The sequence below is a fragment of the Podarcis melisellensis genome, assembly GCF_964234715.1.
Source record: "Podarcis melisellensis genome assembly, chromosome: 3".
Classification (NCBI taxonomy): domain Eukaryota; kingdom Metazoa; phylum Chordata; class Lepidosauria; order Squamata; family Lacertidae; genus Podarcis; species Podarcis melisellensis.
In genome coordinates this window covers 72162688-72188022 of record NC_138530.1, presented here as the reverse complement: position 1 = coordinate 72188022, position 25335 = coordinate 72162688, and the positions used below count along the sequence as shown (strand labels likewise).

Here is a 25335-nt window from a genome sequence, read left to right as displayed (position 1 = left end):
TGCCGGTTTGCGCGTGGAGCTGCTGTGTTCCTTAGACCCGCTGCAGCCCTCGCGTGATCGGGGCGGTCAGCCAGACTCCTCTGCGAGCCGTTTTTATTGGTGTGCGGGCGGGCGGGGGGGGGGGTGGCGAGAGGAAAGCTGCTCCCACGAAGGTCCTCAGAACTGGCTCCCAGGGAAGCGCTTCGACTGGGTGAGGAGCTGGCGGCGGCGGCACAAGCCCGCGGCCGAGTCCTCCGAGGCGCTCCTGGCCAGCAGAGGGCGCCGGCTGCGTCCGACCGAGCGTGGCTCCGCCTCCGCTGCTCCTTCGCCACCGAGCTGAGAGGAAGCGGGGAAAAGGACGGGCACGGGCCGAGCACCGAGGAGCAGCGGCAGGGCCGGGGCTGCGGGCGCCCGGCGGAGGCAGGTAGCGTGGCGTGCGCGAGCTGGTTCAGGAGAGCCGCTTTTTTTTGGGGGGGGGAGGGTTTTTTGCTGTGGGCTAAGAGAGGCCGGGGTCGGGTCCGAAGCTCCACCAGCTCCCCGTGCAAATCCCCCATGGACTGGGAAGCCTTAAGTCTCACCTAGTTCAGTGTCGCTGTCCGAGGCTTCTTTTTATTTGTACCGCACCAAAGGGGCGGGTTGCAAGAACCCCACGCGTGCGTTTCCTTGGGAGTGAAGGCTCCGTTGAGCGAAGGCTGCAGTCCTATGCGCACTTTCCTGGAAGGAAAACCCCCGCTGAAAAACGCGGCACCGTTAATATTTATTTCCGAGTAATTATGAGGCGTAGAATAGGGCTGGAGGTGTCTGCAGTCGTAAGGTCACTTACCTACTGAACTTACGGGGCTTGATATTAAATGGTGATCACCAGTTGTCCACCGCGATAACTTACGTGGAAAGTTTCACTCATAGGATTGAACTGTAAAAGCAATATACTGTATGATATTCTATGAATGTTATAGGGGGAAATTCTTAAAAAATAAAATATCAAAAATCCCTCAGAGGTTTAACTCCAGTTCCCTTTCCCATCGGAACTTGTTCCAACAATCTGGTGATAAGGCATGGACTAGGGGTAGATCCCCCCCCCTTATTTAATGATGTGTTTATGCACAAATGGTTTTGGTTGTACAGATCTAAGAAACAGTAACTATTGTAGAAGTATTTGTGAAGGAAGAGTATGGCACTGTTCTCTTTTGTGTGTTTGTGGTTCACACCTGTTCCAGAGAAAATGAAGTTGTATGGTTCATCGCTTCCGCACAACTGGACACCAAGGGCTTATGAGGTGGAGGAGAAAAAAAGTGTGTATGGTGGTGGAGAAAAATACAGATTTTTGGTGGTGGAGGGAACACCCTCTGCCAACTTTCTAAGTTTTGATTATTAATTTATAGTATTCTTGGGCTGCCTTTAAAGGTAAAACTCCTCTCAAGGCAGCTTGTAGTAAAATGCAATGAAATACACCTGTACAGATAAGACCATCAGAAATAACAATACAACAGTACCAAGTCCCACCCCCCTACTGCCTGAGAGTGATTTTTAAAATAAAATATGAGGGGTTGATACTCACATATTGATAAAGGTGCCATGGGTGCCAGCATAAAATGTCTTTGATGGGCAGCAAAAGAAGAGGTAAGGATCTGGTGAGTGCTGTCATGAAAAAGGCCCTGTTCCTGATTATAAACACAATGATGTGGAGAACTGTAAACCAACTTTGGAAACAGCAGTTGAGAACAAGTGAGTCTTTAGGGCTTTGCAGAACACCTGACATGACAGTGTCTGTTGGAGTGCAGGTGGCAATGGGTTTCAGAGAGATGAGGGTCAATGCAGAAAAGGCCCTTTGCCCTTTAAGTCCTTGGTATCTTGCAGGTTATAGGGGAGTGGATATTTCCCCATTGTTTGGCAAAGGTGACCACTGCCTCCAATAAGAAAAGCCAATGCATGGCCTTTTTTGGTTGTGACACAGCTCAAATGGGAGAACAGTAAGGACTTCCTTCTTTTGCTGCAATATTTAGGACTGGACAAGTTTTAAGACAGCAGTATTATGTTGGTCTTGCAGATCATGGTATTACTGAATTCGTATAGCTCTTTGTGACACTATGCAGGGAGTTAACAACAACATCTGCCATTTTGGCTTATATGGTGGGACTCTGGACAGTTATGAAATCTGTATAAGCAACTTACATGGCTTACTTCAGGTACATGTTCATACAAGTGCAAGATGCATTACCAGTAAAATACAGGCTAAGTAGAGCACTTTTAAGCCCTAGTTCAGATAATTAAGGGAAAATGGGCTTTAAAAATGCTTAACTTAATCAATTATGAACTATGGTGAATAAATATTATGTTAATGATTAGAACCTGGTTCTCTTGAAAAAAAAATTTTATAAAAAAAAAACCATCTGAAACTCTTTCTACAGTACAGTGGTACCTCAGGTTACAGACACTTCAGGTTACAGACTCCGCTAACCCAGAAATAGTACCTCAGGTTAAGTACTTTGCTTCAGTATGAGAACAGAAATTGTGCTCCGGTGGCGCGGCAGCAGTAGGAGGCCCCATTAGCTAAAGTGGTGCTTCTGGTTAAGAACAGTTTCAAGTTAAGAACGGACCTCCAGAACGAATTCAGTTCTTAACCTGAGGTATCACTGTACTTCTGTCATTGTTTAATGCATGGGGAGGTGGATTACTAATTCTTATTGAAGAATACTCAGCTTTTAGGAATCTTGTAAAACTCATTAGTTACTGAGCCAAACTGACTGTTAAATCTTTTGTTCCAGGGTATGCTATGACGGGTTGCAGATTGCCGCTTGGTGCTTTTAGAAATCTAAATGTTTGGCTTGGTCTCGTGGAGAACTCCCCTTATAAACTCTGCACACCCTGGAAAAGGCTTCTTTATTCTGCAAGCCAGCAGCAAGTAACGGCAATTGCCCCCAAACATTTATGTGTTTCTCCTTTAAAACACCAAGTATTTTTAACACCATTGCCCAAAAGTGCACTGAGGATTTCTGTACGTCTCAAAAGCAACAAAAGTTATCGGAAGAACGCAAAACAAACTGTGCCAGAGGAGACTGAGGAAGAAGATGAAAATGAAGAGATAAGTGATTCAGAAGATGAGTTTGAGGATGATCCTAATATAGTGAAAGATTACAAAGATCTCGAAAAAGTAGTACAGTCTTTTCGATATGATGTAATAATGAAAGCTGGTCTAGACATTGCAAGAAAGTAAGTATAATAATTTGCAAATAAAATAGATCAAAAGAGGTAGCCAATGGTTTTCTTTTATGCTCCTTACTACTAAAGCTAGTTGTAGATTATCATCTGCCTTTTTCATCAGGAATAAAGACAGTGGAAATTTGTCACTTCTACCATTAAGAAATGTTTTCAGAAATTCCTACCGGAGTAGACTGCCCAGTTAAAAAAATAAACGGGACCCTTTGAATTAGCAAATTCAACTTTAATAACAAAAGAAATCTCATTTTAAAACTTACTGAAGAGTCTGTACTTCAAAAATTTCTAACTTGCAGTCCAGTGACCTTGCCTTCAAACCTCAAGCTTCGCTGGCACTATGATATACCCAATATTAAACTTTGGTTTAATATATGAAAGCTTTACTTAGACTTAAGAATTACAGCATTGATTCTACCTCGCTAAGGCCCTGTTCTTGCCTTTTGCACAGACATTGTGCTTCTAAATCTGCCATGTTAGAAAAGATATGTGCAGAAGTAGCTGAAGGTGTTTTACTGGCTATGTGTATTCTTGGTGGCTTTTTTTTATGGGACACTAGCAGTGGTTAATGTATATGTAAGAAAAATTAAGGATTCTTTTCGTTTCAAAGCAAAGTGGAAGATGCGTTCTATAATGGCGAACTCAGGCTGAATGGAGAGAAACTATGGAAGAAGAGCAGAGCGGTAAGGTTTTCCAGAAAATAGTTTATGTCTTAAACTGAAAAGAGGTTATATGCCAAAAACTCAAATTATCTTTAACTGGCAAATGCTTATCCACATTATCTCATTCTACACATACAATATTTATATTACTAGAATAATAGATCCTCATAAAGGGCACACTTGTTTGCAGGATCAGCGCCTAGGATAAAGGTTGCCACCTGCTGCACCTTCATTGAGTTACTAGGAAGAGTTTAAAACATCAAAAATAGGAACGTCCGGCCTACCCTAGTTAAGTGAGTGGATGATTTCAGTAGTATGGATTGCACCCTGTCTTGCTTCGTTTATAGTATAACAGTCAAAGATGAAGAGCCATTGTGAAAACTCTGCCCTCCATTTTATTGGATAAGATTCAGGCTGGTGCAGCAGATGGGCCCAAATGGGTCCCATTTCCAGTGGATCCATTGCTGATCCTACTTCATTTCCCAAAGCCCTCTTCTGGGCCTTATGCCAGTAACTATTGGCAGTAGTAATAATAATAATAATAATAATAATAATAATAATAATAATAATAATTTATTATTTATACCCCGCCCATCTGGCTTGGCCTCCCCAGCCACTCTGGGCGGCTTCCATAGAAACCAAAAATACACTAAAATATCACACGTTAAAAACATCCCTGAACAGGGCTGCCTTAAGATGTCTTCTGAATGTCAGGTAGTTGTTTATCGCTTTGACATCTGCTGGAAGGGTGTTTCACAGGGCGGGCGCCACTACCGAGAAGGCCTTCTGCCTGGTTCCCTGTAGCTTTGCTTCTCGCAATGAGGGAACCGCCAGAAGGCCCTCGGCGCTGGACCTCAGCGTCCGGGCAGAATGATGGGGGTGGAGACGCTCCTTCAGGTATACAGGACCGAGGCCGTTTAGGGCTTTAAAGGTCAGCACCAACACTTTGAATTGTGCACGGAAACGTACTGGGAACCAATGTAGGTCTTTCAAGACTGGTGTTATATGGTCTCGGCGGCCGCCCCCAGTCACCAGTCTAGCTGCCGCATTCTGGATTAGTTGTAGTTTCCAAGTCACCTTCAAAGGTAGCCCCACGTAGAGCGCATTGCAGTAGTCCAAGCCTCCTAACCCCTCACAATTTGGGTGGGTGCCTCAGGCCTCAAATGCCTGAAAGGCTGCCTCGTCTACAGACCCTCTTCAGTGTTGACATAAGTACAGAGGGCCTGCCTGGTAATTCCACCGCCCTCAGAAGGTAAGGATTGTTGGCCTGGGAAAGAGCATTCTTTGGGCATCCCCTAAGTTGTGGAAATCCCCAGAGAGTTCACTAAACAGTTTTCATCATATGCTGAAGACGCACCTCTTTCCCCTGGATTTTGACACTTGAGATATATATTTTGAAGACAACCCCCCCCATTATTATGATTGTAATTCGTAATTTATTTTGGATTGGGGTTCCTTTTCGCTCTATTTTAAATGGTCGCAAACCACCCAGGAACCTTAGGGTGAACAGCATGTAACAAATCAATTTAATAATAATAATGGTGGCAGAGCCTATTGAAGCTGAGAGACTACCTCTGCCTGTTCCTCATTTCCTCTTGCAGCACAGATTCGGTGTTAAGATTGCACTCTAATACTTCAATGATGCCATCAGCTTTTGTGCAACTACAACAGCTTGTGCCACCATAGATTAAGGACGTAAAAGCCCTGCTGCATCAGGCCAAAGGCACATCTAGTGAGGTATCCTGTTGTCAGTGGCCCACCAGATGCCGATAGGAAGCCCATACCATAAGCAGGACCTGGGTTCTTCCCACTTCATTTCCCAGCAACTGATACATTCTTTGCCTATCCCCCCACCCCTGGCAGTCCTCTTTGAGGTGCCACAAGACTCTTTGGCCATGGTTGCTTGGAAATCTCCATATTGTCCTCATTGCAGAAGCTCACAAGACAGTAGAGAGATGAAGCTGCAGCACTTCCATCATAGCCGATGCTCTGCAGCTCTGTTGGCTGCTTTTCTCTAAGGTCCCGGATGAAAAGTGCAGGGATCAAAATGCCAAGCAAGTTACTCCAACTTATTTCTGGAGGCAAAATAAAACATGTTGTGTTTCTTTCTCTCCCCCGCCCCCACCCCAAATCTTCAGGTAAAAGTCGGTGATACACTGGACCTGATAGTTGGAGAGGACAAAGAAACAGAAACTGCTGTAGTTATGAGAGTTGTCTTAAAGAAGGCATCTGACAAGGTCAACGATGAAAAATACAGAGTGGTGTTAAGGCGCTGGAGGAACTTAAAGGTGCCCAAGCAGGATGTATTTAAGTGAACTAGGATTTGCATGTGGCAGAGGTTTCCTTGTGAACAACTGTTGGTTATACAATATATGAATTTTGGTTAAACAAAATTCCTGCATTCTTTTTTAAAAGAAAATATTTAAATGGGTATGCGATGGCATGATGCCACCTTCCTTACTCTGAACATCACTTTGCCCGTGACTTTTTAGTTTACTGCTTTTGTTCCATACTGAGGGAGAAAGCAATGTTTCTATGAAAAGATAGAACAAAGGAATAAAAGGGAAGGCTAATTTTAAGTATTCTCTGCTTTTGTTTAAATGACATGACCCGGAAGCCCAAAACTAAACAACTTGAGTGGGAAGAAAGCCTGGCTTTTCTTTACTCATTGTGTGGTGTGATAACAGTAGCCAGTCAGTTCAGGAACCTGGTTTTTCTTTTTTAAATAATAACCCCCCAACCTGGTAGATTAACAATACAGCTTTCCATTTCCATGTGTAATCACTGAGCTGTGGTGCTGATGGTTTATGGTTGCTTTCCTTTTACATATTGTCTGGTGGTATCTTTTGTGAAATGTATTTTAGTATGCTGGCTGCTACGTTTACTAGAGCAGAGTTCCCTTACTCATAGGGGACATGGGCAAGATCAGGTAGGCCTTGTGCTTCCATGGAATGATTTGTCTCAGGAACTCCAGTGTATATAGGGATTGGCTTAGCAGTGCACTGTGTTATAAAGCCATAGTCATGTACACTGCACATGAAAAAGCCCCATGCTTGTTCCAGTGAGAGCATGGACATCTTAAACATGTAGATTGCTCCATCACTTCAACCCAAGTGGTGGTTCTGGATGCAGAGCCCTCTACATACAGAGTGATCTCCTCTGCAGACGTATACAGAAGTCTACATGCACACTGGAATACAGATGAGTCCCTGGATCAGACAGCATAGGTCTACAAATTTTAACGGGCATTAGCTTTGTATCACAAAGTACAGAGCTTCTGTTTGCAGGTAACTTATTGTGTCCCATGCATTAATTTGGACATGCAGCTTAGTAAAACACCTGTAGAATTCAGTTTGTTTCCATAGCCATTGTAGATTATGGGCTCATCCACACTTGCCTTTTGCCCACGCTTTCTAGGCACAGGTTCGCACTTTAAAGCAGTTTCCGGGCAATTATTTTTTATTTATTTATTGGCCGCAGCACTTTCCCCACGAAACTGCTCTTTAATGCTGAATTGGAATGAATGGTAATTTGGGTTAGCTGCGGATTGCTGTTTGCTCTGATTCAGAAGTAAAGAGTGTGTCTTTGCGTGGAAAGCGCTTGGGAAAAGAAAAAGTGCTCAGAAGCAGTGCTTTAAAGTGTGGATCTGTGCCTAGAAATGTGGCACAAAAGTAATTGTTGATGAGCCCTTAGCAACCAGATGAAGAGGTGCTCGAGGATAAAGAGAAAATCATGTGAAAATATAATGGTCGCCTTATCACCAACACTCATATGATATAGGAAATCAAAGCACATGATGAAACTTTAAAGGTAAGTATTGTATGTCACCCTAAAAATGCTTCCCCCACACACACTGTTATTTTTGTTAATACAGAATTGTGGCTGCCTTCAAATGTCATTTGTTGCCATGTGAATAAGAAATCCTAGTGTTAAAACTAGCTTAATAAAGTCCTTCAGAATATATGAAACAGTGTAAATGCATTCTTTGTGTCCTTTAAAGATTTGTAAGGACTAGTAAGGTCTTGGTTTTCAAAATGATTATGATGAACATAGTGAAATAATTATAGGACTGTATCCCATTGGTTGTATCAAAAGAAATTAGACCTGTTCTATGGTGTTACTCAAAATATTTTCTAAACATGGACAAGGGCACAAATCTATAGGTTTTGAGAGGGCATTCCAAGGCCCCAGGAAAAAGAGGGACGTCTGCCAAAAGTGGGTATGATGGGGGCTAATTTGGATCCACTAGGGCCAGAATATAGAGAGAAGTATAACAGCCAAGGGGACCAATCTGGGACCAACAGGAGGAAAAACCTAAAAAAACAACCAACCAATTTAGACAAAATAGGGGAAGAAAAACAGCACCTGTACAACTTTGGTGCTGCTAGGTTTGGCTGTCTTCTTACCCCAATAACCCTGTAGGATTTCAGAGATACACTGTTTTTTTTTTTTAAAAAAGTATAGTGTATATACTTTTAAGTTAAGAAATAACTACATTTTTCTAACATCACACTATTTTCACCGTTCTTTTATAAGCCTTCCCTAACATAGAACCTTCCATGTTTTGGTCGACAACTCCTATCACCCTTAATCATGCTGGCTGGGACTTGCAGAAATTGTAGTCCAAAACACTGGAAGAGCACCAGATTATGGAAGGCTGCTTTATGTTGTCCAAAGAAGTTGGCATTATTGGGGAGCACAACTAAAGAACACCCAAACCCTGCATTTTGCTAAATATGTAATATTATACAGAGAAATATAGACATATCAGTTTGCCTTGGGTAAAATGTTGACTTGACTCTAATTAGGACACAGGTAGTATATTAATGGATTCTAGTTGTGTTATTTTGGGATGTTGCTAACTCCTAAGTAAAAAATGACTATTGTCTACTACTAAACTGTCTCAACAGGGCCTGACCCATTCTTGGGGTTCAAAAGAAATAAAGAAAAAGGGTTTGTAATTGTGGGAGAAATATAGTCTTAAAAGCTGCTTTAATGTATCAAATTTAATTTGGTTGCTACAATATAAATTTTTATTTGGATATATAACGATCTAAATAATCGCACAAGAGTATCAAATGAATGTGCTAAACCAGAAATAACTGGTATTAAATGATCATTGTCACTGCATCAGACAAGCATCTGAGTCCAGAGCTCATTGCATAACCAATGTGCACATGGAGCTATTATTTATGCAGTCTGCCCTATTCAAGGAGACAGCAGATCCACAGACAGGGATTAGCAGAACTAAATGCTGGAAAGCTCCATGAGCATTTTAGAAATCCAGTGGGTTTCATCCAGAGGAAGTCAGCTGTGGTTTAGTCCCATTTATTTAAGCAAATGGGACTAAAGTGCAGTTAACTTCATCTGGATCCAAGCTGCCCAGTGCCTGTAAATAAAAAACCCCTGATGATTTTATTTATCCCTGTTACAACTGCCAAAGAAAAAGGAAAACAAAGCCTTAGTGTGATGTAGCCCTCCAGGAAAAGGGAGAAAGGCTGACATTTCACTGGTGTTTGGGCATACTGAATGGAAGCATACAATCCATTAGTATTTACCTAAACTCCAGTAAATTCAAAAACAAAGAGGTTTCAAGTTAATTATTAGTTACAATGATTAAGGAAAAGTTCACAGTCTCCATGATATTGAAATCCTCTGGGTGACACTGTACTTGAAGTTATAAATATAAAATCAACATACAATGAAGAGGGCCCTTGCTATATAGAAGTCCAAATAATCAAATATATAGATACATATAATATTTAATATTTTGAACTTTTCAAAGGCTGCAATCATTTTGCTAACAAAAATAATATGGGCTTAAATGTTTTTGTACATTCCTCAATTCAAGTATTTTTAAAATATAAGTAGTGAGAATAACAGGTAATAGCACCATATTCTACTGATACAGGGCAAGAGTCTAGTTCACAACCTATGCTTATACCAGTAGCTTTTATACCAAGAAGTCACACTGAGGACAATGGAATAACTTAGATGACTAACAACTGAAGTATTGGTACTACGATCTTAACACATGTTAAATAATGCCATGATCATAATCTTAACTTTTACAACCATCCAGCAACAAAATGGGAAACCTTTAAAGAAAATTGTAACTTTTCTGTTCATTGATTTTGTAGTACTTCACTCTCCCAATATTCAAACTAATACAAGGAGTAGCTGTAATTAGTACAGAAACTGTCTTGATTCTCTACTCTTTTTCAAAGAGTATGGCACTTCGAAAACTACAGCTTTGAAAAATTAAAAAATTAGTTAGTTTCCAAATGACTGATTAAAGGTACCTACAGAAACTGTTTTAAAGAGCACGAGACTACTCACTGCTAAAAAACCAATTAAAAAATTTAAAACTATATAATTTATTTTCACTGATGATTATATTTAAATGAGATGCTACTGGAACATCTGTAATAATTTATGATTATTTGCTGTGTACCAATTCAGGTAGGTAGCAAGGGCACTATCAGAAACCTAGCCTACATACAGGCATCCTGAAATGGTGTTACATCTTTTCCCACAATATGCATTCATTTCAATAGGTTCTTCTAAGTGACATTCCCACTGGATTGTCCTACACCCCTTTCCCCCATCCTCACTGTATTGCCCTTTCCCGTATGTGTTAGAGCAACATTTTTCTTATCAGTTGCCCTAATGCTGAGTGAATATTCTGAGTATTAGTCTAAAGCAGGCTGACTGATGTCTCAGTCTGCTTCTAAATAATTTAGTGGTCAACATCTTTGGAAACTAAAAAGATCCCATCACTTTTTTGCTTTCTTGGCTTTTTTCAGTATATCACACTTTTTTCTATTGGGACGTCTGCATCTTTCATCAATGCTTGGTATACATTCATAATGCCACACTTCATCCATTTTCTCAACAGGATAAACAGCTTCAACATAATGACGGATTAGTCTCAGTCTGACAGGATCGAGCTGCTTTTTGTTACAAGCCCCTGAATGGTTGTATTGCAGTCTGAGGTTATCTGAAGTAAACAGCTCTGGAAAAAGTCTTACAAGAAGTCTGGCAGCAAAATTACCAACTGAAAGGCTCTGCTGTACTATTTCTCTTACTTCCTTGTCAGACAGCAGATACAGAGAAGGCACAGGAAAGTCTGGAGGAGGAACAACAAGTTCCTCAAGTGGTATCTTGCAAAAATCTTTGTTGCTTCTTTCCGGAGGCAATGGCGGTCCTTCAAATTCTTCTTTAAATCTTTCCGGGTTTATTGCATAGGTCAAAAATTCTCTCCTTTCAGGTCCTGGCACATGGACCTTTCGCTGCAGTTGGTATGTGCGTCTTTGCTCTGTATCTCTTCGACGACATCTTTCATCAAGTTTTCCAACAAATTCCAATGTCCATACTCGATCATTCTTCGCTCTCGGATATAGCATTTGCACATAATGTCGAATTAATTTAATCCTAACAGGATCAAGTTGTTTCTTACCCAGTGATCCACTACAATTATATTGCTTCCTTAAGTTTTCATGGGTAAACAGTTCAGGGAATAAATGAACTAGCAACCGAGAAGCAAAATTGCCGATTGACAAACTGCTCTCATATATGTTCTTAAGCTGCTCCTTGCTTAACAGGTAGTCTGGAATAGGGACATCAAAATCAGGGGAAGGGATATCAAGCTTATCAAAGTCTATAGGCACAAGCCAAATCTTTTTTGACCTTCTGCCTGGCCTTTCATATTCAAAATTATCTTCCACTTTTATAATAGACACATCATCAGGCAAACTAGAAGAATCATAGCAATCCTCTCTCATCTGTTCACTCTCACTGTCATCCATATACATGCTTTCAAGTTCATCATTTATTCGCTGAACACAATGCTGCAACCAGGCCTTTCTCTCCTGCATAGCAGGAAAATAAATCTCTGTGTACCTGCGAATTACCTGAAGTCGCTGCGGGTCAAGCTCTTGTTTTCCACATTCTCCATAACAACTATATCTCTCGGCCAACTTTCTGTGATCAAAGAGTTCTGGAAACAATCTATGTAATAAAAAGACACAAAACTCTCCAGGAGAGGAAGCTTCATCTAAAAATTCATTTATATCCTGAGCATCAAATACCCATTCAGAGGCAATGGAACTACTCCTGTCCATGGGCAGAGCTTCATCCTCCTCCTTATCATCAATAACTTGATCAGTCTCATAAAAACTGGAGGACTGTAAGTCTGGCTGACTATTTTCCATGTCTCTCTGTGCCCAAAAGCTACTGAAAAAGTCATTGACCTGAGGCAAACACTCTGCCTGCCAAACCGCAGGATTCTTCACAGAAGGATAACAGACTTCTACATAATTTCGGATGAGCTGTAGATGAAGGGACTCAAGTTTCTTTTTGTTAAGATAGCCACAGGTACTGCAGGTCCTGCTTAACTCATCCTCACTGAAGAGCTCTGGAAAAAGCTGTACCAGTAGTCGGCAAGCCAAATCTCCACCTGATGTACTCTGATCCATGATCTGTTTGAGTTCTGAGGCAGTCAGCTGGTACTCAGGTGGTGGCCTGAATTCTGCTACAGCATCTGTAGGGCTGACATGCTTTTTAATTCGACTGACTTCTAGTGATAACAAGTCTACTTTGCTGTGAAGCTGAGTCATGTTGGAATTTAAGGTATTAAGTGTGTAAAACATTTTTTGTATCAAAGAATATATATTTGGGTCGGACTCAGAAGCAACAGGTGTGATAGCACTCATATCTCTTTTACGTTGCTCATTCAATGTCCGAAGATTGGAAGGACTGCTAGGATTAACCTTTTCAAACAACTCATAGGAAGTGAACTGCTCTGTTCCTGGCAGACTTTTCTTCTCTGTAATTTTGTGTGAGATCCCATACAGAGGTTTCTTATATGATGGCATGATTGTGTTATTTAAGGCTTCTTCTTCACCGAGCCACGTTATGCTAGGATTCTTGCTCTTGTTTAGCTGTTCCACATCTTCCTGAGTAGGTGATCCATCTCTGTGCATCAAGTTTGAAAGAAGGCCCTTTCAACGAACAAATGTAACATTAGTATTCAAATTAGTAACTTATTTATCCTTAACGAATAAATTATAAAACATGATTTTCTTAATTTTAAACACTAAATTAATTTAACACAATGCTGCCATAGGTTTGGATACAGACTATGTTAGTTGCTTCCACCTACCCTATGGGTTGGAAAGGGGGTGGAGGAGTTGGAGGGTATGGGAAAATTTCCCTGTGTATTTATTAGTATCTAAACTTTCATGTCTAGGAGCTGCCTAAAATACTCAAATCAATAGCCTTTCCTTAACATCAGAGTTCTGAGAATATTGCAGCTCATATATGCATAAGGATCCCCTACATCAAACTCACTGGCCTGGATTCCAAGTTTGTTCCTGTCAACAGGAGGGAGAGTCATCTTTCGCTGATTCCTCATTCCCTCTGTAGACTCTTATGCTCCGTGTCTGGACCAGTGGAAGACTGCAGGGGGAGTGTGAAATCAGGGGAACTGACTACCCCTTCTGCCAAAGAGATCCTCCGCTACATTTAAAACCTTCAATCTGTGAAAGGCATAGTTAAGATCCAAGCAACAGTACTGTATTCAACTAACAACACCCAGACTGAAAACCTTGCGATGCCCAGATTGAGAACCTTTCACAGCCTACTCACTTTCCACTAGGCACATCTGAAGGAAGAAAACTGTTGTAAGAGAATGTGTGTGCTAAATGATGTACAATATTTTCTGATAATGCAAATGGTAAAAGGTAGAGGGACCCCTGACCATTAGTTCCAGTCGCGGATGACTCTGGGGTTTTGGCGCTCGTCTCGCTTTGTTGGCCGAGGGAGCCGGCGTACAGCTTCCAGGTCATGTGACCAGCATGACTAAGCCGCTTCTGGCTAACCAGAGCAGTGCACGGAAACGCCGTTTACCTTCCCTCCAGAGTGGTATCTATTTATCTACTTGCACTTTGGCGTGCTTTCAAACTGCTAAGTTGGCAGGAGCAGGGACCAAGCAACGAGAGCTCACCCCATCGCGGGGATTCAAATCGCTGACCTTCTGAATGGCAAGCCCTAGGCTCTGTGTTTTAACCCACAGTGCCACCCGCGTCTTCCATTTCCATGCAAATGGAAGCAATGACAAAAGAGCTGTAGCCTATAAAGTGTTGACATTTGGAAGAGATCACAAAACATTTCAGGCACTATTTTATACCAGCAGTTCACATTATTTGGGTGTCTTCATTAATTCACTATAAGATGGATATTTTGCAAACATACTTTGCTTTGCTTTGCAGCAGCAACAGCAACATAAATTTCAATACTAGAATTAAAAAAGAAAGAATTTAGACTTTAAAAATCAGAAATATTTTTTCACAGCTTGCTGTATAAATACTAATTAGTAAAAGGTAAAATATACATATTCAAATACTATGAAGGCAAATCGGCAAGAATTGACTACTCCATCTTAAAAACATGAAAAACCTCAGCTTTGAGTTATGATCTCACTTTGTAAGCCACCTTGTGAGGGCTTGGCCCTAAAAAGCAAAACAGAAATAACTTAAACCCTAAGCATGCCATCTACAGAATGGAATTGTTTTTTTAGTTCACAGGTTTCTGGTGTAAGGGGGGCCAATCCCCCCCTCCAGTAGGCTCCCCGCCACACTGCTTTCCAACTCTCCAGAGCAATTCTTGGGGAACAGAAGAGGCTACAAGCAGGCGGAATCAGTGAAAGTACAAAATATCACCTAGGAAACAGCTCAAAAATAGCTGTTTGGGTTCTGGTTTAACCTTGCTGGACTGAAGTGCAAATGTTTATGTAGACTATTTTAGATGAAATCCAGACAAGAAACCATATTCATCAGTAGCAAGAAAAACTATGAAATTGGTTGCAACATCTTAAATAACTATTTTAGTAAGTCATGAGTTTTTACATGCAATGTCAAATTCACCATTTCCTCAGCTGAATTCACACATCTATTGAATTTTGCTCTTTAAAAAACAGCAATCACCTTGTTCCTCAGAAAAATCTATTGATCTCTAGGATGCATGTTTTCTCTTTGTTTGTTTTTGGCTAAATAGTGTCTTCTTTGCTTTGTTGCAGCCTACAATTTCCATAAAATAAAACACCCAAATGAGTATTTAATATTACGGAACAAAGATTAACTGGTTTGACTAAATTCATTGAACTGCTTGTCAATCTGAAATAGTTAACTACAAGTCTAAGCAAGATGCTGTTAATATCCATATGTAAAGGAATCACCTCTTGTGTAAGGCCTCTTTTTTTCAGACTTGGTAGAATTTCTTGGTGGCTTCCTGAGCTATCACAACCAAACGAGGTCCGTTTCCGTTTATTGGTTTCTTGCAGAGAAGTCACTAAACCATCCAGCGTGTTTTTTTCAGGTCTTGATATTACGGAGCAGTCTAGGACTTCATCTTCTTTGTCTGTTTCTACTTTCATAATATTTTTGATAATAACTGATGAAAGAGAAAAATAATTGGTCACTGACTGGATCTGAATTATATATAGGTAGCTATTCTGGATTCAACAATCTAAAGCTCAGCAATGGGACACCTCTGGTCCATGGGTCTAATTAGTCCCAATGGGGTCCTAATTTGACACATGAGGCCATTTCCCCCAAACCACATTGATCTGTCCCACACTTGACTCATTTATGACATCAGAGGTGGGGCAGGTAAAGTCACGGCTGCAAAGGAACGTTTGGGAGCCTCTAAGATGCTCTCCTGATTATTGCTTGCCATGAGAGGCTGGGATTATTGTTTTCAGGGACTGCCTGCATTAAGGAGTTCCTCATTGGTAACTCCATAATGCAGCTGGTCTTTGCCCAAAACAAGGGTTGCTGTAAGCGCTAAAGCAGGCATCCCCAACCTTTGGCCCTCCAGATGTTTTGCACTACAATTCCCATCATCCCTGACCACTGGTCCTGTTAGCTAGGGATCATGGGAGTTGTAGGCCAAAACATCTAGAGGGCTGTAGGTTAGGGATGCCTGCACTAAATGGAACTTATAGCAAGCTCCACAGGGAAAGCCTTTCTTAACCTACAGGGTTTGAAATGGGAAAATTGCTTCATCTAACACCATGATGACATAAAGTGATTTCCGGCCACCAACTTGTCAGTGTGACCATGAGGGTTGGTGTGGCAGATCCAGTTCCTCACCTCTACTATAGCTTAAACAGTCACCCCAACTTCTCTTGTTATTAAACACAGTAACCCTAGTTTCACTGCATTCGGAATGTAAGAGCTTCAACAGAATTACAGTGTAAAGAAGAAGCCAGAGAAGTGGACAAAACAGGCAGAAGGAAATTAGTGGAAAGCAATGTGTGATAAGATTTTTTCATTTGTTACAGTCTTTGTTATAAAAATGTAATTTTGGTATGGACTATATTCAAAAGTATTTTGATCTAATGAGAAAGTAGATTAAAAGGAATAACATTACCTTCAGCGTTTTCTTCATCATCAAACAGTTCATCTGAATTCATATTCCGTACTCTACAATAATAAGAGATAAAGAAATAAGTAAAAAGCCTATACAGCTTAGGAGAGACATGTTATGTGTACTGTAAAGCCATCTGCCCAAATCCAGCTTTTCTGGTTTATATTCAGAATGCACTCAAATAGTTTGCATACAAAAGCTGCCCCCATTTATATTGGTGTGAGGAACATTGCTGACTATTTATTTATAAAATTTATATGGCTCCCTTCATGCTAGGGTCCTAAGACAGTTTGCAACAATAAATAAATAAAGCAATAAATAATAAAAATTTAAATGTACAATATAGAAAAAAGAAGATCTATCAATTTTGGCAAGCTAGTCTTTAAAAAAGCATAATGGGGAGAGAGGTTTAAATGTGATGTTGCATGCAGAGGTAGCTTCAGCTCTTGCTTCTTGATGAACAAGAGACACCATTGCCAGCTGTGGAATAAGGATTAGCACTGGGGGTTTTTTTTAAGAATGCAGGGAACCATTATGGAACTTCATCAAAGTCTGAATGAAGACAGAGGTTATAATGGAGTAAGGGATCATAGATCAGCAAAAGAGATGTAGAACATGTTTACTTAACACAAAATCATGACGACATAGATATTTGTAATATACACGGTACTGAACCCAGCAGAACCTCTCCATTTGAAGAAGGGACTGGCATTCATGAGAGCTTCCATAAGCTAAAGCTGGGAGGGAGAGTGTAGAGAGGTGATTTACAACAATTCTCCCTACTTCAGTAGATTCCCAAAACTACCTCACATGTGTGGTATCCCAAACTTGAGAGATTTTGTTGGGGTAGAGGCATGTAGACCAGAGATCTGAACGTACCCTTTCTGTGAGCACAACCCAACTCGGGCAACTCTGGATACAACCCATAGTATTTCCTCTGAGCTACTAATGATTTCTTCTAGAAACCAAAACATCAGTTGACTCAGACATAAGTATCAACCTCGCTATGCAAAACCAGTTTTTTCTCGGAGCACCTAAGCCTGAAATCATTTTCCATTAAAAAAGTTGATTTCAGCATTTCACAGAATAATCTTATGCATTTGGAAGTAAGTCTCACTGTGTTCAAGAAGTCTTATGCTCAAGCCAGGTAGGTGTGTATAGGATTGAAACCCTAAAAATGATTGGTACAAAAAATGCTCATCTCAAGGTTTTAAGCTTCCAGGACCAATAAATACTAACACACTGAAAATTACAGTTAAGTATGAAATGAAGCTTTAATTATAATGGCAATAACTTGACAAAGTATTTAAAGTAATTACTACTCATAATTATTCTTTATTAAGGCAATATATGGCACACTTTTTAATTAAAAATTCAATCAGAGTCATTAGATTGTTATTGGATTCTATGTTGACTTCTAAAGTAGCTGTTCTCTTTGAAGAGGACACCAAATGGGTTAACACCAACAGCAGAAACTAACAAAACATCAAATAGCTGCTGGAGACCATTTAATGCAAGTGGTTTAAATTCCAACTCCTTTTGAGCAATTAGCTCTTCATTAGGGAAATGTCAGAAAAAGGACTAGCTCATACCTATTTCAATTATTTATGTGACTAACTCTGAAAAGAGTCACTAGCCTTCTAACCCCAACACTGTAGGCTCCTTTTAGAGCTACTCATTTAAACTGCAACAGATGCAAGTACCCTAATGAAGAGGTAATTGCAAGAAACACATTAGGATTAATGTCACTTTGATTAATACACTTGTCTCCTGAATTGTTTCGCTTTCTCAAAAGGTAGATCTTGAAATAAAAAATGTCTGCTCAACAGCCAACTGGCAATATCAGATTTCCCCTGTGACATCATAAACCCCTAACTGTGAGGCCTTCTCCTATTCATAAACATGAAGAGATAGTGACAGCATCCATGTGTGTTTGAAGTATTGTGTTAACTCCACAGTAAGGACCAGCAGGACCTAACTGGCCATGTGGTACGCCTGAGGTGGTGTGGTGGTGGGTGGGTAGCAGCAAGGACCGTATTCTCCAATTTTGTGTTATGCCACACCCAGCCAGCCATGTTATACCATGCTCCCATAACATTACTGGTTCCTACAGCATGGTCTCAGTGCCCAGTGGTCCAAAAACCTGATCTACACTTTTTCTGCCAACAGAAACAGAGACGTTTTTATTTTTCTACTCACAGAAGTAACCCAATGGGAATGTGTAATGTTCATGTGAGCTCATATATATGGCCAATTTCTCCCCCCCCCCCAAGTTGGCTTTTTGTGTTCCGTCAGAACAGGCAAAAGCGACAGTGAGATCCAGACTGTGGCCAGTCAACCCTATCCTGGATTCTTTAGTTATATTCTGATTTAAAGTGGGAGTGCAGGCGAAATATGCAAGAAGTATGGTTTAGAACTGTGCTATATCCATGGTGCACTTGTGGCAGCTACTACCTACTTAGGTTATTACCCCACTCTTTTCTCTTACAGTATTAGTGGGTGGCATAGAGAAGCTGAACCACTCACCTAGCCCCCCTCTGGCTAAGTCGCTGCTGCATACCAGGATGGAGAGGGGCAGCAGCATAACAGCAGTGAGGGCATGCTGGTACAGATGTGTTGGCAGAACCAATCTAGTGCTCCTGCTAGCATGTTTTCACAACCTCACCACCTATCTGTTCCAGAGTGAGGCCAGGCCAGCATCATAGCCCCACTGCGATTATAAAGTCCACTACTGTCTTATAAAGTTAGGTGGCTTTTAGCTTGATCCTATCATGGCTGCTCAGAAGGTTGCCCCACTGAATTCAATGGATCTCACGCCCCACATTAAGTTGAAATTCCCTCCATAGGGCCGTCTTGTTTACACAGTAAAAATATATGCAGTTGTCCATTAGTGTCTGGCCACTTAGAAGGACAAATTCTACTATGGCAAACAGACCAGTCCAAAGCTATTACTGAGATTTATTGAGAAATTCAATTCCTTATTCCATATCACACTTAATAAATTGTGACTGTAGTAGCAGATTTCTCAAGGTGGGGGTGTACTTATTTCTACATAGACAACCTTTACATATGTCTTTTTTTTAACTGCAAGAACAATTCTGAGCTGGATATTTAAAGATCAATGAGATTATATAATGTATTTTCACCATTTAAATACACATTCAATCTGAGTACCATGCTAGGAAACTAGACAAAAATATGAGGTTTTGTAATCTATATTTTATTATCAGGATATGAGACTCACAGTCAGTTTGGTGCCTCTACATCCAGTAAGAGTAATTGCACAAACCAACTTACCATTATAACCTAACTATGTGAGGTGTAGCCTTAAAATGGCCATGGATCCTTCCTGACTTCTGGCTGCCAAAGACAATTGTCAGCAGTGTCACATTGTTGCCTTACTGTAGGATTACAATGCAACAAATTATGTGCATTGCCCAGTGACTGCCCAAATTATTTGTAAGAGTTTAGCTACTTTGCGGGAAAAGGTTTTTCTTTTATTATGCAGCAAAATAAGAGCCAATGTGATCTAGCAGATAGTAAAATACTGATATAGGAAAGCAATGAAGACACACCACTGGCATAAACTAATGTAGTTTTAGCAAATCACCATCTCCTAGCCTAGCTTTACATTATATATGGGAATTAGGTTGCCCTAACTTACAGGACAGTAGCATCTTTTACTTTATAAATGATACCAAATACTAAGTACATAACTCAACATTGTAAGGTGTGTGTTAATTTGAATTTACAATATGGTTGTAACAACATCAAGACTGGCACCATCAGATAGTTGCCGGTGGGTTAGCCCAACAAGATTGACCAGGTACTGTAGTGGCAACTACCTTTGCAAGCAGCAACCACTCCAACTTTGTTTCCCTGCATGTTCTCTTTCTCTGAGCAGCATGGTGATGTCCAATCCACACAGCAGTGCTCCAAAGAGTCCTGTCTCTACCTGTGACCACTGCCTGGCCAGCCTATAGCTGTAAGCCACTTCCTTGCACACACTTTCTCTCTGGGCAGCATCACCCAAATACGGCCATTCCCTACTATGGCTCCACCCAGAGAGAACAAGTACGTGGCTGGCAAGCGGAGGTTGCTCCCAAGCAGGAGGAAAGGGTTGTTGCTGGGTGCCTTCCTCTCCAAACTCCAAAACGTTTTCCCCAAGAGCAGGATGAGTATCTCTTTTTTTTGCAATAAGGACTTTGTATTTGGATGTTGCCTGTAGAACAGAAAGTGCCGCCTGGAGGAAGAGAACTACGAGCCCCTCCCTAACAACCCAGGGCAACAGGAGGAGGAAGGTGTTGCCATTCCTGCAGTCATGCAGAAGCCATGCCTGGAAACTGGCCAATAAGACCAGGATCGCACCAGGCGCGCGGGAACTCGCAACGCCCCCTCCCGGCTTTGAAACGCGCGAGGCAGCGCTCGCGGGGTCACGTGGGCACCCCTTCCCCAGATTGAATGGAATAAGAAGGCGGCGGCGGCGGGGGGGGGGGTCCGGGGGCGAGGACGCTTCAATTATCACCCCCGCCTCCCTTTGCCTCGCCAGCCTTAGCACGAAGCGGAGCCCAAATTCCATTGAGGGAAGGGCCGACAGCGGCGGGCGCTGGGAGGATAGGCCTCGCGGCTGGTCGCGAAAGCGGGTTCCGTTGCCGAGCAGGGAGACAGGTTTCCAGGCAACAGGAGCCGGCGGTGCGTGTGCGCGCCTCCAGAAGCAGCTGGGGAAAGGGGAGAGCCGGCTGGCCAAGCTACCCGCTCACCGAAGCGCTTCTTGGGCCAACCCTCTTTTTGGTAGCGTGCCCCGCGGCTCGCGACGGCAGCTTCCGGAATGCCCCCACCCCCCTGTCCCCGCGCCCTCGCCGCCGTTCTCGAGAGCTGGTCTATGTGGCAGCTGGAAAGAGGGGGCACAATATAACATCCAGCTGCCCCCCTCCCCCGCTGGAGATGGAGGCGCCCGCGCTGCCTGGCCGTTCTCCTGCGCGAGGAACACAGCCATAGTTCTCCCCGAGGGGGAGGGGAGGCTGAGGGAGGACCGTGTTCCTCCTCCCGAGGCCGAAAGTAGAACTGTGGGGAGGGAGTTGGCCAACACACGCACACACCTACCTTGGGTGGGGGGGGGGTTGGGGGGGGTAAAAGCTGGTTTTCCTATCTAGAGAAAGTTGGGAAGGGGCTTACCTGGGTCCTTCTTAGGCACTGTGGGGAAAAGAGGGTGAGGGCCCCCCTTGGTCTTGGGTGGGTGTTTTATAAGAGCGGCCGTGGCTGGCTCCCGTGTCTTCCCCTCCCACTTAGCTCTTTGTGTATGTGCGTGTGTGTGTGTGTCCGTGTGCGAGAGAGAGAGGGGGTCCGCGCGCTGCGCTCTCGCGTGACGTGACGGGACCGTGTGTCATTTCCGCACAAGGACACTGAGCCCCGAGGAGCTGCTGCTGCTGCGGCCACCCGGGACAGAGAATGTGCATGCGGGTGGGGGCGGGGAGGAAGAGGAGGTGGGGGAAGGCGGACTGATTAAGTCGGGGCACCACAGCTCGCGCGCGAGGCAGAGAAGGCGGCGGCCCTCTCCGTTCCACACGCGTATTACGCATACCCCTCCCCCCCGCGCGCGCTTCTGAGCCCCGCCCCCTTTCCCCCGTGGCTGTACCTGGTGGAAGGAGCCGTTAGTTGCAGTCGGGTCACTCTCGCGCTCCTTCTCTTTTGCCCTCCAGCCAGCTAGTTTACACACTAACGGCCACTCCACAAAAAGCAACGGTTAATAAAACACCCACATTGCCCTCGTGAGGTTTGCCCGGCGCTACCGAAGGTGGAATTTCCGGGCTGCGAGAGGCGGAGAGGCATCTGAATTAATTGTCCAATTTATTTGTCGTCTAATACAGGACCATTCTGGGCGACTTAGATAGATAATAAATGTATATAGTATATATGGCCCTCTAGCTGGTCATGGAACGAACCAGGGGCAGCGACCCTGGAATTAACAGGCCCAGCACCTGCTGCCGCCGCTGTAAGATGTACATGAACCGATGGGGAAAACCAATACTTAACTGGACAAGTCACCTTTGACGTTGAAAGGTTCTCAAAAGTGATTGGAGAAATGCATATTGAGGGACAGAGGAGGTGAATTCTTTCTAGAATGCCTGGGGGCTGTCTTTGGGGTCTCGAATTTCAGGGGCACTCTCAACTTCAATTCTTTATCATATTTGCAGCGCCCCCAAGGTCCACTGTGACCTAACTAGTCACGCTTCCCCCTACATCCGCTTCTGGGGCTGTTCAAAATCGCAATAATAGTATCTTGGCTAAAACGTAGACCACAGATCAGGAATAGTACTGCTTAGGACTAAGGGGATTCAGGCATGCTTCATGAGCATTATAACTAAGAGAAGATTCACTGAAATTAATGAAGTTAACTTAGTGGTGTTCATTAATTTTAGGGGGTCTATTCCAAGTAACTTCGTTGAATATCACCCAAGGTTTCCTTTCGAAAATGGACATATTTTCCAAAAGTAAACAGAAGAAACACAATTTCTCACAAATACAGTGGTACCTCGGGTTACATACGCTTCAGGTTACAGACTCCGGTAACCCAGAAATAGTACCTCGGGTTAAGAACTTTGCTTCAGGATAAGAACAGAAATTGTGCTCCAGTGGCAGCAGGAGGCCCCATTAGCTAAAGTGGTGCTTCAGGTTAAGAACAGACCTCCGGAACAAATTAAGTACTTAACCCGAGGTACCACTGTACAAGCAGACAATAAGGAGTGGGGTGGGTGAAAGAGAATTTGAGGAGCACATTGATAAAAACAGAAAAACACCAACAAAATTATTATTTTTAAATACATTAGAAGCAGACCAGCCCACTGGTTGTTTAGACCTTTGTATAAGGAAGCCAAAAGTTTGGCGAATAAGTGAAAGGAGATTGTGGTGAAGCTGAATGTATTTGCGGTGAAACTGAATGTACTGTATCTGTTTTCACAATACAAGATGTAGGGCTGGTCCTTGTGCCTGAACTTTCTCAGGAAAGGAATCGGGTGACTTAAATGGTTTTAGAAGCAACTGTGCTATACTGTACTTTGAGCAAACTCTGCTATTAGTGTATCCATGGGTTTTGATAAAAGTGCAGAAAGTTATTCCTAGGCACATTCACATTAGTTTGGACCAGCATACGGAAGAAAAATCTGCTAACATCTCTCATATGCATGATGGCTTAATAGTCAAATTGGCTGAATATGACCAGGCAAACTGGTTTGCATATGTTTGGAAAACATCGAACAGCAAGCACTTTTATGATCACAATGTAAACTTGGGTAAGTCTTGATCTACTTATGCCTTAAAATACTAATATCCCAACTGGCAGAAATTATTGGCAGAATTCCAACAGCTGTTGCAGTTTCTTTCACCCCTGTGTAACAAACTACCGGCAGGAACACCGCCTTCCACATGAGAGCTATTCAAGGTAAAGGAATCCTGCCTTTGCACCGTTAATCATATATGTAATTAAAGAGTTAAATGATTTGGTACTTAGTTCTGCAGTCTTATTTGCTTACCTGAAATGCTTTACATTATGTTTAGCAAAAACACATTTTTAAAGTAAAGAAAAGCAAAAGTGTGCAAACCAGACTCTGCTTCAGAAATGAGAAAACATTTGCCAATTTGAACTCCACCTCATTTCTTTCTCTAGAGTGTTGGCCTCAGGCACTGTTCCCATTAGGGGACCCAAGCCCAGAAGGGACCCTGCAGGCCTCAGCTACCCATCCTGGAATGTGAGTATACCGTTCCTCTACCAATTTTGATTGAAAAAGGAATAAAAAGCACTGCAATTTCAAATAGACTATGCATAATAAGTTTTGCACACTTGTTCATATATGAAACAAAAACATTTGGGTGTGCTTTGCAGTGTTTTCAGTTTCCATTTTCATGCCTTTGATTCAGAAGTTACTATTTGATGCTTTTAAGAAACACCTCCCACTTAATTGGGGGGTGTCTGCTTTTCTTCTAGTTGTAATTAAAATTCACAGAGGGAAATGCAAGATTTATGATCTGGAACAAGCAATGGTCCCACGGACCTTCAGAAGTAACAGTTTATTTAATTTGAAAGCCTGAGACTGGTACCAATGCAATCAATAAAATGCAGTCTGCACAGATTTAATAATCTTATTGCAGTAAATACATGCAAAAACGACCCCATAAGATTAATACTTATATTTCCATTTCCCCTTCATTTAATGTGGGATCGAGTAGCATATTCTTGCTAGGCTTGTAGCCTGGATATTGGTGCATAAAAGTCAGAATGATTGTGATTTGGTACTGTGACAACAGATCATCTTTCACATACCCTCATTTGCCTCTATCATAAGAGGCCAGTCCTTAGGTCAAGGTGGGGCTGAGCCCTACTAGTATTTTTTCTGCAGGCCAGAATCCAAAGCTGTAGCCCAGCAATCCTGCATCACTAACAGGCAGATTCCTAAATTTCCTGTAATTCAGGAGTCTATTCTGTTACATCTTTTCTGCCAATCACTGCTGTGGCCAACAAGTTCTACCCTTCACCTTTGTCTCCAGGAGTAAAAGAAAAAAACAAAACCCCACTGGTTTGTCAAATCCAAACACAACATCCTTTAAATCTCCCTACACATACCAGGATATTCTTATTTGATCCAGCCCCCTTTACTGTATTCTAGTTCCTACAGGTGTAGCCTGTTCAGAGATCCAGTTAGCCTGACCCTTATCCAGGACACTCTATTCTATTTCCTATTCCTGCTTTTTAATTCCCTAAAGGTTGTTGATTTTTTAAAAAAATGTGGTGCTTCTGCAAATCTTTGGTATTTCTGTAAGCCTGCAGATACTGTATGTAGATGGTGTTGTTTTGGCTACTAAAGTATTCACAGATAACTGAGTTCACTATTACTTCATATAAGATTATTGTGTTTCTCATCTATTCATGCCTGAAGTGCAAGTGCGGGTTGGGCAGCTGATCTTACATAATCATATACTTGTTGATCCACCATTTCAGGCAGAGATGCTGAAACATCAGGCATAAACATTTAGGACTGGGATGCTAATGCAACAAGTT

The 25335-nt window shown here is 42.2% G+C and overlaps 2 protein-coding genes and 1 long non-coding RNA gene across 8 annotated transcripts in view; 2 read left to right on the top strand and 1 right to left on the bottom strand.

Annotated features, from left to right (window-relative positions):
• Positions 1-248: 248 nt before the first annotated feature.
• Positions 249-7822, top strand: MTRES1 (mitochondrial transcription rescue factor 1). 2 transcript variants are annotated; one of them, XM_081904685.1, is made up of 4 exons: positions 249-403; positions 2745-3189; positions 3803-3875; positions 5993-7822. In XM_081904685.1, exons 2-4 carry the CDS (start codon positions 2753-2755, stop codon positions 6167-6169), a joined length of 687 nt encoding a protein of 228 aa, XP_081760811.1. In that variant the 5' UTR covers positions 249-403; positions 2745-2752; the 3' UTR covers positions 6170-7822. The 2 variants fall into 2 exon arrangements, with proteins under 2 accessions (XP_081760811.1, XP_081760812.1); XM_081904686.1 differs by having other exon boundaries at positions 294-399.
• Positions 7823-9598: 1776 nt separating this feature from the next.
• BEND3 (BEN domain containing 3) lies at positions 9599-21596 on the bottom strand. 5 transcript variants are annotated; one of them, XM_081904617.1, is made up of 4 exons: positions 21459-21596; positions 16287-16339; positions 15091-15305; positions 9599-12856 (listed from the first exon to the last, which is right to left on the bottom strand). In XM_081904617.1, the coding sequence occupies exons 2-4, from the start codon at positions 16327-16329 to the stop codon at positions 10631-10633; spliced, it is 2484 nt and encodes an 827-aa protein (XP_081760743.1). In that variant the 5' UTR covers positions 16330-16339; positions 21459-21596; the 3' UTR covers positions 9599-10630. The 5 variants fall into 5 exon arrangements, with proteins under 5 accessions (XP_081760743.1, XP_081760744.1, XP_081760745.1 ...); XM_081904618.1 differs by lacking the exon at positions 21459-21596 and adding an exon at positions 21044-21064; XM_081904619.1 differs by lacking the exon at positions 21459-21596 and adding an exon at positions 17876-19703.
• LOC309366173 overlaps positions 21590-25335 on the top strand; it is a 16333-nt gene continuing 12587 nt past the window's right edge. Inside the window, exons 1-4 of the long non-coding RNA XR_014166545.1 lie at positions 21590-22077; positions 22703-22811; positions 23014-23721; positions 23947-24028. This is a non-coding gene — a long non-coding RNA (uncharacterized lncRNA). The remainder of the gene's footprint in view (positions 22078-22702; positions 22812-23013; positions 23722-23946; positions 24029-25335) is intronic.